This window comes from Mus caroli, unplaced genomic scaffold, assembly GCF_978045245.1.
Source record: "Mus caroli unplaced genomic scaffold, Mus_caroli_1 scaffold_6, whole genome shotgun sequence".
Classification (NCBI taxonomy): domain Eukaryota; kingdom Metazoa; phylum Chordata; class Mammalia; order Rodentia; family Muridae; genus Mus; species Mus caroli.
The window spans coordinates 12,022,044-12,036,503 of record NW_028227261.1 but is presented as its reverse complement, the minus strand read 5'-3'; the positions used below and the strand labels follow the sequence as shown (position 1 = coordinate 12,036,503).

At 44.1% G+C, this 14,460-nt stretch overlaps 1 protein-coding gene across 5 annotated transcripts in view; it reads right to left on the bottom strand.

The window, feature by feature from the left end:
- The window catches only part of Vps13d (vacuolar protein sorting 13 homolog D), a 223,463-nt gene that overhangs the window by 192,595 nt on the left and 16,408 nt on the right, over window positions 1-14,460 (bottom strand). For all 5 annotated transcript variants that reach the window (XM_085838693.1, XM_029475918.2, XM_029475920.2 and 2 more), the window contains exons 6-14: window positions 10,915-11,031; window positions 8,579-8,683; window positions 7,591-7,761; window positions 7,146-7,246; window positions 5,741-5,909; window positions 4,063-4,164; window positions 3,701-3,902; window positions 2,976-3,155; window positions 402-532 (exon numbers count right to left, since the gene is read on the bottom strand). In XM_085838693.1, coding sequence (XP_085694819.1) covers window positions 402-532; window positions 2,976-3,155; window positions 3,701-3,902; window positions 4,063-4,164; window positions 5,741-5,909; window positions 7,146-7,246; window positions 7,591-7,761; window positions 8,579-8,683; window positions 10,915-11,031 — 1,278 coding nt within the window. The remainder of the gene's footprint in view (window positions 1-401; window positions 533-2,975; window positions 3,156-3,700; window positions 3,903-4,062; window positions 4,165-5,740; window positions 5,910-7,145; window positions 7,247-7,590; window positions 7,762-8,578; window positions 8,684-10,914; window positions 11,032-14,460) is intronic.

Genomic DNA, 14,460 nt, shown 5'->3' with positions numbered 1-14,460 from the left:
TATTACTATAAAATTGAACATACATAAAAGAGTGAAGGTAGCTCTCTTTTGGACTCCTAGAAAGATGAGTTTTCACATTAACAACAGCAAGTCATGAGCAGATTCAAGTGTTAGCCTTGAAATGCAGAAAGCAGTGAACGGTGCTCCTGGCATTACTCCCAGGTGGACAGACACATCCACGGCGGCCACGGCATGGGGAGGGAAGAGGCAGAGCGCCACAGCTCACTCCTATTTCCTCTTTAACAAAGGACCTAGTCCCAGCCTGACTCCAATCATCACATGTCAAAGGACTTCTGACTTCCAAAATCAGACATAATTCATTGACACATACATGTGCTAGCCATGCCTCTGCAGTACACACTGACACACATGTGTGCTAGTCACGCCACTGAAGTACATACCGGATTAGGGAAGACCAGGAGAGGAAACATGGTTCCTTCTGTAGCCAGGTCTCGGAGGAACAGTCCACCCAACCGGACTAAAAGCAAGGAGGAGTTTCTTCGGGGAAGAGACTCTGCTAGAAGTTTTACATCTATAAGAGATAAATATAAGAGATGGTACTATGTTCTAAGGCCTAGTGTGCTTTATACCTAGAAATAATGCATTTACTTTACAACGAACTATGTGACAATTTAAATATACATATGCACACACACACACAATCTGTCTGCCTACATAAGCATGCAAAGACTGTTGGAGCTTTCTCAATAGAGTAAACTATTTTGTTTTCTGTTTTGAGACAGGCTCTCACTATGTAGTCCTGACTGGAAGAACCTATGCAGAACCTAAAACTCAGAGAGATCCATCCACCTGTCTCTGCCTCTTGGGTGCTGGGATTAAAGGTGCACACCACCATGCCTAACCTCACAATGAATTTTAAGTAGCGCCTTCACAAGTATGTTTAAGCAATCTGTTATTTCACTTAAGTCTGACAGCTCAGCTCTCAGGATTATAAAGTCAGAGAATTAAGCCTCTGTCTGTCTATCAGTCAGTCTGGCTAAAACACTTTTAAACTGCCAAAGCCTCTTAGATAAGCTGCCATAAAACATGAGATGTCCAAGCCAACATCTGAGTATTTACTTACATATCTCTAATTCAGTCACAGAAAACAAAACACAATGGATCAATATTCTGGATGTTCATGTTCCCTGCTCTCTGAAATATACTCACAAACCCAAACGGTACTCATAGTGCCTCTGTAGTCATTCAGACACTGAGTAGCTGAAGGACTGAGTCACCCAATGTGCATGCCCCGGGGACTTCAACCAGACTGCCTCCTAATGTGAGTTCTCATTCTGTAAAACGTGTCCCACCGCTTGCTTATTTAGGACCTTCTTTTCTCATTTTTATGTGATATGCTTATGATTTTTCTGTGTAAAATAACCCAGGAGGGGCAGGGTTAAGCTCAATGGCAATGTTTACCTGGTATGAACAAGTCCCTGAGTTTTATCCCTAGCACCATAAAATGAATTAATACGTTAACTAATAGTGAATGAGTTAATTCAACACTCCAGTGGAGTCCAGTGTCTATACTGGAAAAGGCCGATACATGCTTTACATAAGAAATGTCTTAGCTCGGCTACAGTACTACAGACCCTGAGCTCAGTGTCGACAAACCAGTGCAGATAGACATTAAACAAGATGTGCAGACACACTCACACTGAGGAAGGCAGGTTTATATAATGATCAGCTGGTGAGTGTGATGATTATAGCCTCACAGACACCTAGCCCTGCACTTCCCCTATAGTTTGAAGCATTCTGAGACTCTTTTGGGATTGGGCAGTGTGTGTGTGTGTGTGTGTGTGTTTGAGGGAGGTGTCAAAAAAACAAAAACAAAAAAAGAAAAAGAAAACAAAGGGTTTCTCTGTGTAACCCTGGCTGTCCTAAAATTTACTTTGTAGACCCAGCAGGCCTCAAACTTGCAGAGACTGGCTTCCCTCTGCTTCTGCCTCTGCCTCCTGAGTGGCTGGGATTAAAGGAGTATGGTACCACACTTGGCTTTTGAGATTTTAATGTATGTGTGTGTGTGTGTGTGTGTGTGTGTGTGTTGTGTGTGTGTGTGTGTGTTATACATCAGTGCCCTTGGAAATCAGAGGTGCTGGGTCCTGTCCTAGTTGTTTTATTTTATTTTCAATTTGACACAAGCTAGAGGTACCTGAAAAGAGGGGGCCACAATGGAGAAAATGCTTCCCTAAAACTGGCCTGTACGCAAGCTTGTCAGGCATTTTCTTATCAGTGATTGATATGGGAGGTCCCCCTATACACTGCGAATGGTGCTACCCCTAGGCAGGTGGCCCTGGGATATATAAGAAGAAAACTGAAGTGGGGTGGGGGGGGGGTGTTATACACCTTTAAATCCAGCACTTGGCAGGTAGAGGCAGGCAGATCTCTTCAAGGTCAGCCTGGTCTACAGAGTTGAGTTCCAGGACAGCCAGGGATACACAGGAAAACCCTGTCTCAAAAAGTCAGAAAAAAAAAGGAAAGGAGAGGAGAGGAGAGGAGAGGAGAGGAGAGGAGAGGAGAGGAGAGGAGAGGAGAGGAGAGGAGAGGAGAGGAGAGGAGAGGAGAGGAGTGAGCAAGCGGAAGAACCAGCTAGTAAGCCACGTTCCTCCATAGCCTCTGCTTCAGCTCCTGCCTGGGGTTCCTGCCTTGAGTTCCTTTGATGATGTACAGTGATGGGGATGTGTAAGCCAAATAAACCATTTCTTCCTCTAGCTGGTTTTGGTCATGGTGTTTTTATCACCACATAGAAATTTAACTAAGACAAATCTCTTTGTGCTGGAATTACAGGCAGCTGAGACCTCATGATATGTATGGGTGTTGGGAACCAAACTCAGGTCCTCTGCAAGAGCAGTCTGCACTCTTAACCTCTAGGCATCTCTCCAGTTCCTATGTTCTCATAGACTCAGAATACCACAGATGGCAAGAACAGTGCTTTGGCACTAGAGACTGGCAGAGGTGGCACTGAGCAGTACCTGAGAACTCGAGCTGCATGAATGCACTCTCGTTGGCATGAGCAGTGCCCTGTTCCTTGTGCAGGAGAGTCACGGTACCCCGCTGTAGCTGCACATTCAGCTTGGCAAAGACGTGATCTCGCTTTGTATAGGTATTCATACATGAAGCATCTGCAGTGGGGTCAAAGAACTCCTCGGTACCTACATGGTATGGGAAAATGGGCTTAAGAGAACACAGAGAGCAAGACCAGATCCCCAGACTGGGATGATTCTGTTGAACCAGATGCCCCTTCTTTAGACAAAAACCTGAAGACAGAGATGACTAAATGACCATGGCCACTACCTACATATGGCTACCAGGCAGTTGACACACGTGGCTGATGTGGCTAATGCAATTTAACTGAACTAGTGCCTTGTTCTATAGGCTCACACTGGCAGTGTGGGATTACAGAGGGCCTCTGCACTGCTATCAAACCTCAGAGCTTATTTGTGAACAGGCTCAGATTTAGTTCTCTAACAATAGCTGCCACTCAGACTTGTCCAGTAATGTACAAAGAATGATGATGGCCATGGAGTCTCTTCCAGATGTGTCTTTCCTCTATCTCTATGAAACAAACCGCTGTCCAAATATGACCTTTACGTCTGGAAATGACCTGTCAAGCTTCTGCACAAAGAGCAGGATGATGCTTAGGACCTAAGCTACCACTCTGGCTGAGAGCTCGTCTACAGATGGGATCCCAGCATACCCAAGATCTCTTCAGGTGTCCAATGCTCATGTGACTCGGCTGTCAGTCCTTCTACCACTTTCCCTTCAGGGCTCTGCTGTCCATACCAGCCGCCCCACCCTGGAAACCAGGACTGCAGGTACTGCAGCATCCCGCTGCCTCCGCTGCCATCTGGATCACCAGGTGAGGTTCCCGGAGAATCAAACTGCGGTTCTCGAAGACTCTGTGGAACCAATCATAAAGAGGCAGACATGAAGACCAAGGGACAGATGCTGTTATGTGTAACTGGTTGCCATGTGCTCTGACAGAAACACAAGCATATCGACACTGAAGGGCTTAGGGTGTGCTGGGACCAAATGACCTTTCCTACACAGATTTCTCACCTCTGCTAGCTCCTCTTGCTTATAAAATCTATCATGAACGAGTTCACGCAGAATCTTCAATTCCTCAAAGCTCTGTTCCTCCTCAATCCGACACATCTCCTCCTGTTTGGGACAAAATGAAACTCAGACACTGCAGCGCAGAACCAAGTAAACACCTCATCAATAAGCTATCCACAACACCTCCCTGAGAAATGAGAGCCGCCTCTGGTTTCCATGGAGTTCGCTAGAGTCCAGCATTTGTTACTTGTTCTCAACAACTCCACCAAAACCAGGGCGGGCAGACAGAGCAAGGAGAACATAATTTGCTTGGGTGGGTGGTGGCTGAGGTATCCTGCTCTGCACGGCACTGACTCGGGTCACAGGCAGCCTAACACATTATTAGCTTATGAGATCAAAGGAAGCAGAGTTATTCTTCCCACCTTCCAAAAGGACGCTGAGGTCCAAGCTCACACAGTATGCATGCTGGCTGCAGCTCTTTCATATTCACAATGAACAAAGGTGTGGTCAATTCAACATGTTTCTTACTAGTTACTAAAAATTAGTAGCAAATACTATTGTGTCATTTTTAGAAAGTAAAGTTACCCATACTAAACAATGTCGAAGTAGAAGAACACACTGAGCTGCTGTCACTCGGCCACCTCAGCATTGATTCAGATACTTTTGCACAGTATCCAGCCTCTGCCTTCAAGAAAGCTTTTCAGACCAAAATGTCTGATGTAATCCACCCTTTTTAGAAGGTGCCCACTGTCAGTAGCCATGTCAGACACAGCAAGAGGCAAGTGAGCACCATGGCTTCAGCTTGTTGGCAGGATGAGTGAGAACTCAGGGGTTCAGCATGACTGCTGAGGACTATCCAGTGCAGAACTGTTCCTTTTTTCTTATAAAACTCAGCAAGAGGAACCACCGTTAAAAATGACCTGAGCCATAACAGAGAATGGTCACAAAAGCAAAACAATTAAGGAGCAAAGCAGCCAATTGCCTTCCCTTCACTGGGAGAGAAAAGAAGACAGTCACAGGAAGGGATGAGGGCAAGACAGGCCTCTGGCAAGGCTGGTTCTAGGGTTTCTAGGCCACAGGTAATTCATATAAGAATTGCCTTCTCATTTGTGGTACCTGCTCTGGCTTCACCTCTATCACCAAGAAGTCCAAGGTCAATCAAGTCAACTAGGATTACAGAAAATGTAGACCAAAAATCCACAGAAATTAGTCACAGACTAACAGACTAGGTTCAGGACTGGAAGAGACAACTGATGAGTCCCTGAAATTCTCCCTTAACTGCATAGAACTGTACCAGGAGGGACTTGGCAGGGCCATGGGCACTTCCTCAGGGAGCAGGAATGAAACCTACTTCTGGCCAAGATGAGGCTCACTACCTTCCAAGAAGTCCTCACTCTACTGAGCCTGACACTAGCCTATGAAAGTGTGCCTCCAACAAGGTGCTTTGCATCTTTAGAGACTCAGTTATTGCTTCAACCTGTGAGAGAATATTCTTAGCTAAGTGTGGTGGCTCATGCCTGTAATGCCAGGACTGTGGAATTAGAAGCAGAAGGATAAGGAATTCAAAACCAGCCTCAGCTACACATAGTCTTGAGGACAGCCTGGGCTACATGAAGTGCTGAATCAAACCCAAACGAACAAACACATCGAGAAAAAAATACTAAACAAGTAGTCCACTCACCTTGTCATCTGCAGACAGCACACCTCCTTTTAACTTGTTGAAATATCTGTCAGTGTAAAACACAGCATCTCGGGCACGATGCAACAAGAAATCCCAGGTCCAACACTTCCTCTGCTCTCTGATCTCATACAAGTTAGCGTTCAGGGCAAAATACCACCATTCCCGACAGCTGCAACAATCCATGACAGTGTGTTACTCCTCCCAGTAAAAACCACTACAATGTTCTTCATCCAGGACAACCTAGAACACTGCTTGCCTTATCTGAGACAGTTCTCATATTAGCCTTTGTCTCTGTCTTGGGTCCTTTTTCACATTAAGCTAAGCTCAATATGCAGAAGAGTGAATCTGCTGCCAAAGAACATTGAATTACACAGTCTGTCAATAACAGCACAGCATGTAACCAACAGGCCTCACCTAGAGCAGTCCCTCTCCAGGGAGGAAATCGCTGCTGGCAGTAAGGCAAACGCCATCTTGAGACAATCACCACAGACTTGACCATTACAGATTTTCAACTGAATTTCTAAAGATGTACATGGAAATACATGAGATCTTTTAAAAGGTTTAACAAGTCAGGCTGGTCACACTTATCACTGTACGTGAAGAGAGGCTTTCTGGCGCAGGAGAGCTGGCAGCAGTTAAAGCACACGCTGAGGCTGGCCATGGTGGCACACACTTTTGATCCCACCACTCAAGAAGCAAAGGCAGGCAGATCTAAGAGTTTGAAGACAACCTGTCCTACATAGGGAGTTCCAGGACATCAAGGATTACATAAGAAGACTGTCACAATCAAATAAATCATACTGTTCTTATAGCGTTCCCAGCAGCCACATCAGGTGGCTCACAACTGCCTTTAATTCCAGTTTCAGTCTGATCCCCATTCCTGATGTCCTGGGCTCCTGCATCCATGTGCACACACACATATACTTAAATATAATTTAAACTAAAATATATTTTTAAGAAAGAGAATTGATGTTTGCTCTGGAAGTCAGAGAACACAACCTACATAATGTGGCCAAGCAGACTGAAGGGCAGAATAAAGGGGGTTTGAAGAGTGCTGCACAGAACAGCCAGACAAGAAACTTCAGCAAGCAACAGCAATCTGCCTGCTAAGTGAAATCAAGGATCTTTTGAGTTTCTCTACTCTCAATCTAAGAGTGAGACTTACCTCAACAGAGACATGACAGGAAAAGCAATAATGACAACAGGCATTTGATGCCCTTTTTGTCCCAAGTATTATTTTTATTTCTATTTCCTCATGGGTAATACATTCACACGTGTTAAAACCTAGCTAACTGTACCAACGTTAAAGCAACTGCCCTTTCTTCTGCAGTCACGTGAAGAGGGCAGGGAGAGCATGCTGCTGTAAGATGCATGCTTTATGGGTGACACAGAGAGGTGCCCTTACTTCTTGGACACGGCCACTTTTGGTTTCCACTTCCGGAATTTCAGCTGCCTCTCCTTTCGTTCCAGCTCCTTGAGGAATGCCATGATCTGCCGGTACTGCAGCTTTGTTAGATAGAGTAAGAGATACTAGGTTAGGATAGAATTGGTTCTTTGGGTCAGGCAAGACCTGACTAGCAAGAACAAGTCATCAATCTGCTGAGAAGAACTCCAGGACCAAAGCATCAACAGGAGGCCCTCTGATGGCCTCTTAGTTCTCCCATGTTCTTTGCTCAGGACTCAAAAAACACCAAATCAAAATCTACACCAAGTCGGTCTGATGTCACATGGGTTCACACCTAACAGACTCTGGCTTGGGGTCAAACAATGCGAGGACACTGCGCTGGGGCTGGTTTTCCTTTACTCCAGCTCCCCACAGGGGGACCGAGCCTCTAGGGAGAACACGGTACCTGAGACAGCTTCAAGGGAATGGTCTCCAGCTGAATATCACATTCAATCCTTGGACTGTGCCTCGACCTCAGAGGCTCCTTGGAGCAGTTCCTTTTCAAGAGGGCAGAAGCGCACACAGGCTCCAAGATGTAGTGATGACTGCGACTCTCCATGCTTCTGGCCATGGCCTCCTGGGTCACAAGAACATGGGCTTACAAAGAGACTAAGCTAGGCTTTTTCTTAGTCCTTCCCAAACAGTGACATTGTCTTAAAGGAACACCACCATTGTAACGTTTAAGGAGAAACCCAAGAAGTTTAGTCCCTTGATAAAAAACTGACCTGCTACTCTGTTCACTTGAAACCTTCATGTTCAGTTCCTACTGACCAACAAAATGTTGACCACTGTGTGTCATAGGCACACAGCAGTAAGAAGCAAGGAATTAGAGACACCGACACATCTTAAAAACAGAACCTTAGCTAGGCATGGCTGTGCATGCCATTAGTAGAAGCTAAAGATAGAGATAGGCAGATCTCTGTGAGTTCTAGGACAGCCTATTCTACATAGTGAGTTCTAGGACAGCCAGGGATATGTAGAGACCCTGCCTCCAAATTAACTTAATTAATATATTTATTATTTAAACATATTAATTGATATTTAATAATTAAACTTTCTATTAATAATTAGGCCCATTTGGTATTTGTGATTTTATTAATATTAACTGAATGTGTTAAATTAGTATGACTAAATATTAATACATTTAATTAATTAAATTGAAAAAAAGAACTTTACATGAAAAAGACACACAAGCACAAAATCCACCGAAGTAGCCTGATCCGAGTTAAAACGCACAAGCTCCTGTGCTTCTGAAGTTGAAACCTTTAGACACGAGAAGCACCTCAGGCAGACTCTCGAGAGAAGATGCTTGTAGAAAAGGAGCACAGAGGACAACAGCCTGCAAATCAGGGTTCCTGAACCGTGTGCCTCAGAAGCCCCAAAGCAGAACGTACCTGTAACTCCGCTTGGGGCAAGTCCCCCAGTAAAGTGCAGTTGACATCCCAATAAATACTAAACTCAGCCACGTCTAATCGTTTCTTTCGCATTAGTTTCTGTACCTGAGGGAAGAATGAGGAAGAAAAGGATGATCGATCACCATTAATCTCAGATATAACTGTTGTTCACTCATCAGGCACTCTACAAGGGACAAGAGATAGAAGACAGTCGGCTCTTATACAGCTTAAACTCCATCCCTGCAAGATCTGGACCTTTGATCTCAGCACTCAAGAGGCAAAGGCAGGTTGATTTCTGTTCAAGGCCAGCCTGGTCTATGTAGTGAGTTCCAAGAAACCCAGAGGTACATAGGCCCTGCCTGAAGCAGGTATATAATAAATAAATAACAAACAAACAAACAAAATCCAATCAATTGGCAATACTAATGTGAACAAATATTTTTAATTATACAGCAATGGATATATAAGATGTTATGAGCAAACAAACAAAAAATATCACTCCGCAGATGTGTGTCAAAATATCTGTAAATCAGCACAAAAGGCCCAATGTCTTCTGGGGACAGTGATTGTATTTCTTAACTAGAACTCTGAATGGCAGAGAAACAGTATGGGTACATGTGCATGAACACATATTTGAAGTGGGAAGTCAGTTAAGTATAGAAATCCTATCTTCATTGGACATGCAAACTTTATATGCCCCAGTACAGGGGAACGACAGGGCCAAAAAATGGGAATGGGTGGGTAGGGAAGTTGGGGGGGAGGGTATGGGGGACTTTTGGGATAGCATTGGAAATGTAATTGAGGAAAATACGTAATTAAAAAAAAATATTAAAAAAAAAAAAAGAAAGAAATCCTATCTTGGAACATTATGAGGGTTATCAGTTTGGACAGTGTCCTCTTTCAAGAAGTCACCAGTGACCACGAGGAAGATGAGTATGTCATGATTTGTAAACACCATCTGTGCAGACAGAATCAGGTTAATGTGAGGCCATGCTGGATAAGTGTAAGCAAAGTAAATGAGTGAGTCCTTTAAGAAGAAAAAGACACAGGAGAGAAGGCCTTGTGAGCTTAGACACAGAGACCAGCATGCTGCATCTACACGACAAGGAACCAGAGCTTCTAGTACCCATTAGATGGAGGGAGGTATGGACACGCTGACCCTCAGGGTTGCAGAAGCCTTCTGACTCATTAGTTTCACATTTCTCGTCTCCAGAAGTAGAAAGTAAATTGCTGTAGGTTTTTTGGTTTTGCCTTAACTTTTGTTTTGTTTTGTTTTGTTCTGAGGCCGGGTATCACTATGCAGCCTTTGGCTGGCCTAGAACTCACTATATAGACCATACTAGACATTTGACTGCCTCTGCCACCTGGGTGCTGGGATTAAAGGTGTACCACCATGCCCTGTTGTTTTTTATTTTATGTGTATGGAGATTTTTGCTTGAAAGAATGTCTGTACATTGTTATGTATTCAGTGTCTCCAGAGGCCAGAAGAGGGTCCTGAATCCACGAGTACACAAAGGCTCAAAAGCCTTTAAGCGACTGTCCTAGTAAATAAAAATTATAGGATTATGAGCCAGGCATGTGGTGCACATATGTAATTCCCAGCACTTGTGATGTAAGTAAGACAAGAGGACTAGAAATCTATAATCTAATTCAAGGTTGGCCATCTCAAACTTTGAAAAGAGCTGTCAACGTTTATTGTATTTGCTGACAGTATCAACTTCCTTGGCCCTGTACAACAGAACATTTACTCTAGCAGAGCTGTGGTGGCATACACCTTTAATCCCAGGCTCCAGAGACAGAGATAAGTATCTCTGTGAATTCAAGGCCAGCCTAGTCTATGGAGCTAGTTCTAGAACAACCAGGGCTACCTAGAGAAACACTGTCTTAAACAACAACAACGACAAACATTTAATCTGTTCTATGGAGTGGGGTGTCGGTTGCCATGTGATATAGTCTTGCCATCCTGGTGGAAGATAATGAAGCCTTGTTGTAAAAACAAAAACCTAAGGGTATACTGAGAATCAACATTGTATCACATCATAAACATGTCACATAATAGCTTCCTGAAAAGAGACTGTGACAGACATTCCAGGCAGAGAGTGAAACTATAAGCAGAAGGAGTTTCCTTCCCACCTCAGCTTCTTTATGTACAAAGCCAAAGCAACTGTTTCCTCTTCCCAGCAAATTAACTTTACTTACCTACATCTAAGACACAGACATAGCAAGGCAGAGCAGCAGCACTCGTGCTCTACACAGCACTCCAGGACAGAGGGCAGAGCCCCAGGCCTCCTAGCATGGAGTTTTATTCTTTGTCTGTGGTCAGATCTCATACTTACAGGCTCATTTGCAGCATTCTGCATAGAAACATTCTTAATGCAGATGCCAAATGCAAAAGGGCAGGAGGGATTGGTAACACCATCTTCAAAACGCAGATGGACATCTTGAATTTTTAACTGCAAAGGGGAAAGAAAGGGGAAATACATTTAGATAATTGTTGTGGGTAAAATCCTCTAAGTGGGGGCCATATACACACAGATAGATATCAGGGTGCTGAAAATTCCAAGGGGACATGATCACAAACCACTCAAGAATAGCAGTTCATTGTGATGAATGTTATCTCAGGAAGGCTGCAATCAAGTCCTTCCAGAAGACAATGTAAACATTTTAACCACAACAATACCAGAGGTATTGCCAGAGAGATGGTTCAGCAGCTATACAAGCCTAGTGACATTAGTTCAATGCCCAGAACCCTCATAAGGAAAGGACAGACACCAAAAAGTGTCCTCTGACCTCTACACACACCCCACCCTTGCACATATAACAACAACAATAACAATAAATAATAATAAAAATAATAATAAATTAATTTTTTAAAAAGAGAGACGAAACAAGTAACATCACTGACTCAACGTAACTGCTCTTGCTTGTCTTGTCTACAAGCCCAGGAAGACCTGCAAGACACATAAGGTCTGTGTGACTCTGTGTGTGTCATTCTTCTTGCTCCTGTGAGTGAGAGACGATACTCTGCTTCAGTGAATTACAAAATAACAATGGGACCTGTAAGTAGCTCAAAAGTAGAGTGTGTGGGGTTGGAGAGATGGCTCAGCAGTTAAGAGCACCAACTGCTCTTCCAAAGGTCCCAAGTTCAATTCCCAGCAACCACATGGTGGCTCACAATCATCTGTAATGGAGTCTAATGACCTGTTCTGGTGTGTCTGAAGACAGTGTACTCCTATATATGAAATAAATAAATAAATCTTTAAAAAAAGGGGGGGGCATCATATGCAGGTGTTTATCATATGCAAGGGCCTGGATTCAGTCAGCAGCATTACAAAACAGAGAAAAAAGATAAACATATAAACATATGTGGCCAAGAAAAGTGTGCGTTTAGCATCATTAGCCATTATAAAAACACAAACTAGGCCACGGAGATGATTCGGTGGGTAAGAATGCTTGATTTGCACCATTGCATACACTAGCAAGATTTTGCTGATAGGACCCTGATAGAGCTGTCTCTAGTGAGACTACGCCGGGGCCTAGCAAACACAGAAGTGGATGCTCACAGTCAGCTAGTGAATGGATCACAGGGAGCTAGAGAAATGGAGGAGCTAGAGAAAATACCCAAGGTGCTAAAGGGATCTGCAACCCTATAGGTGGAACAACATGATGAACTAACCAGTACCCCGGAGCTCTTGACTCTAGCTGCATATGTATCAAAAGATGGCCTAGTCGGCCATCACTGGAAAGAGAGGCCCATTGGACACGCAAACTTTATATGCCCCAGTACAGGGGAACGCCAGGGCCAAAAAGTGGGAGTGGGTGGGTAAGGGAGTGGGTGGGGGGAGGGTATGGGGGACTTTTGGGATAGCACTGGAAATGAGGAAAATACCTAATTTAAAAAAAAAAGAATGCTTGATTTGCAAGCATGAGGATCTGAGTTCAATTCTACAGCACCCACACAGAAAGTCAGACATGAATGGCTATACTTGCCTATAATGCCAGCATTGACAGGACAGAGACAGACAGATCCCAGAACCTTGGTGATCAGACCAGCCTAGTCAAAACAGTAAGCTTGTAGCTCAAGAAGAGACCCTGTCCCAAGGCAATAAGGCAGAAAGCAACAGATGAAGACACCTGATACACTGCTCTGGCCTTCGTATTCTGCAAACTTGTGTGCACGCCCAAACATAAACCACACTCACCACAGAAAAGGAAAATAAAAAGTAAAGTCAAACAGCAATAACTTATCACTATATTAATGTGATTACCATCACAGTATTGAGGCCAATGTGGGGAAACCAATTCTTTTTTTAATTTTTTTTATTATATATTTTCTTTTTTTACATTTCAAATGTTATCCCCTTTCCTACTTCCCCCTCCGAAAATCTCCTATTCTCCTCCCCCCTCCCCCTGTTCCCCAACCCACCCTGGCTCTAGCTATATATGTAGCAGAGGATGGCCTTAGTCAGTCATCAATGGGAGGAGAGGCCCTGGGTCCTGTAAAGGGTCTAGGCCCCAGTATAGGGGAATGCCAGGACCAGGAATGGGAGTGGGTGGGAAACCAATTCTTAATATTGATGACAAGATCATAATATGGGCCAATGAGGTGGCCCAGTGGGTAAAGGCACTTGCCACCAAGACTGATGATCTGAGATCCAGCCCCAGGGGTCATGTAGAAGAAGAAAACCAAATTGTGCAAGCTGTCCTCTAACTTCTAAATGTACACACACACACACACACACACACACACACACACACTTTAACTTTGTAAAAAAGTGATGGTAGGGTGCTTAGCCCTAAATGGCACAGGTACATTACCCCCTCCAAGGCTCAGCACCATCAAGGAAAAAGAGACAGAAAAAATATAAAACCCAGGACTTGGCTTCTCTACATAAAAGAGTACACATAACCAGCAACACCCCAAGCAGAGACCTCACCATTCCTGTGATTACACTACAGATAAGTGGCCCACTGAGGAAAGACATTTCTGGGGCCAGCAGAAAGCTAGGCAGGCAAGTGTGCTGGCTACCAAGTCTGATGATGACCTGAGTTTGATCCCCAGGACCCACAGAATAAAAGAGAACCAAATGCCACAAGGAAACTTCTTACTTCCACATGTGCCCCTATCTCCTCCCCACCCCACCCCCACCCCGGTAAATAAATAAATACAAAAAAATCCTTTGTTATAGAAAATATGTACACACCTGCACATAAAGCATTGTGCACATATGCACAAAAAAACATTACTATATTATAATAACAACCTTTTTTTCTTAAATGGGTGCCCCCAAGTATACCAATCTTTTCATCCAAGTTATGAAACTAACAACCTCAGGTCACACTTTTGGGAAGCATGACACACACTAAGCACACTTGGTCTGGGTTGCCTTGACACTGCAAAAGAATCTAGAGTCTGTAAGTATGGTTGCTTTGTGACACTGAATGAGGACTCATCCCCTGATCCCACTCCTAATGGTCAAACAAGTGGCCACTGCACGACAGCCCATTAAACTCAGCAAGATACATCAGTGGGAGGTCACAGTTCACACACTAGGCAGTGGGGACCCCCACCTCTCTCATTTTGCAGATGAAAAAACTATGACCAGAGAGGTTAGACGACTTGCCCCGAAACCAGTCATCCAGACCTATGTAGCCTGGCTTCTGAGGTAAGAAATCCTTTAGCAAGTGCGATTCCAACATTCAAAAAGAAAGTGTGGTAAGTAAGGGGAGGGGGAGTGAAAAGGAAAACGCCTACTCACACCAGCTAAAGCAAGAAAGACCTGTGTTGACCTCACAAGCCAGAACTTGCTTTTCAGTTTTTCCCCTTTGGCAACAACCTCTAAAAAGGCACACCTGAACAGCCAGCCCCCAACACTGCACCA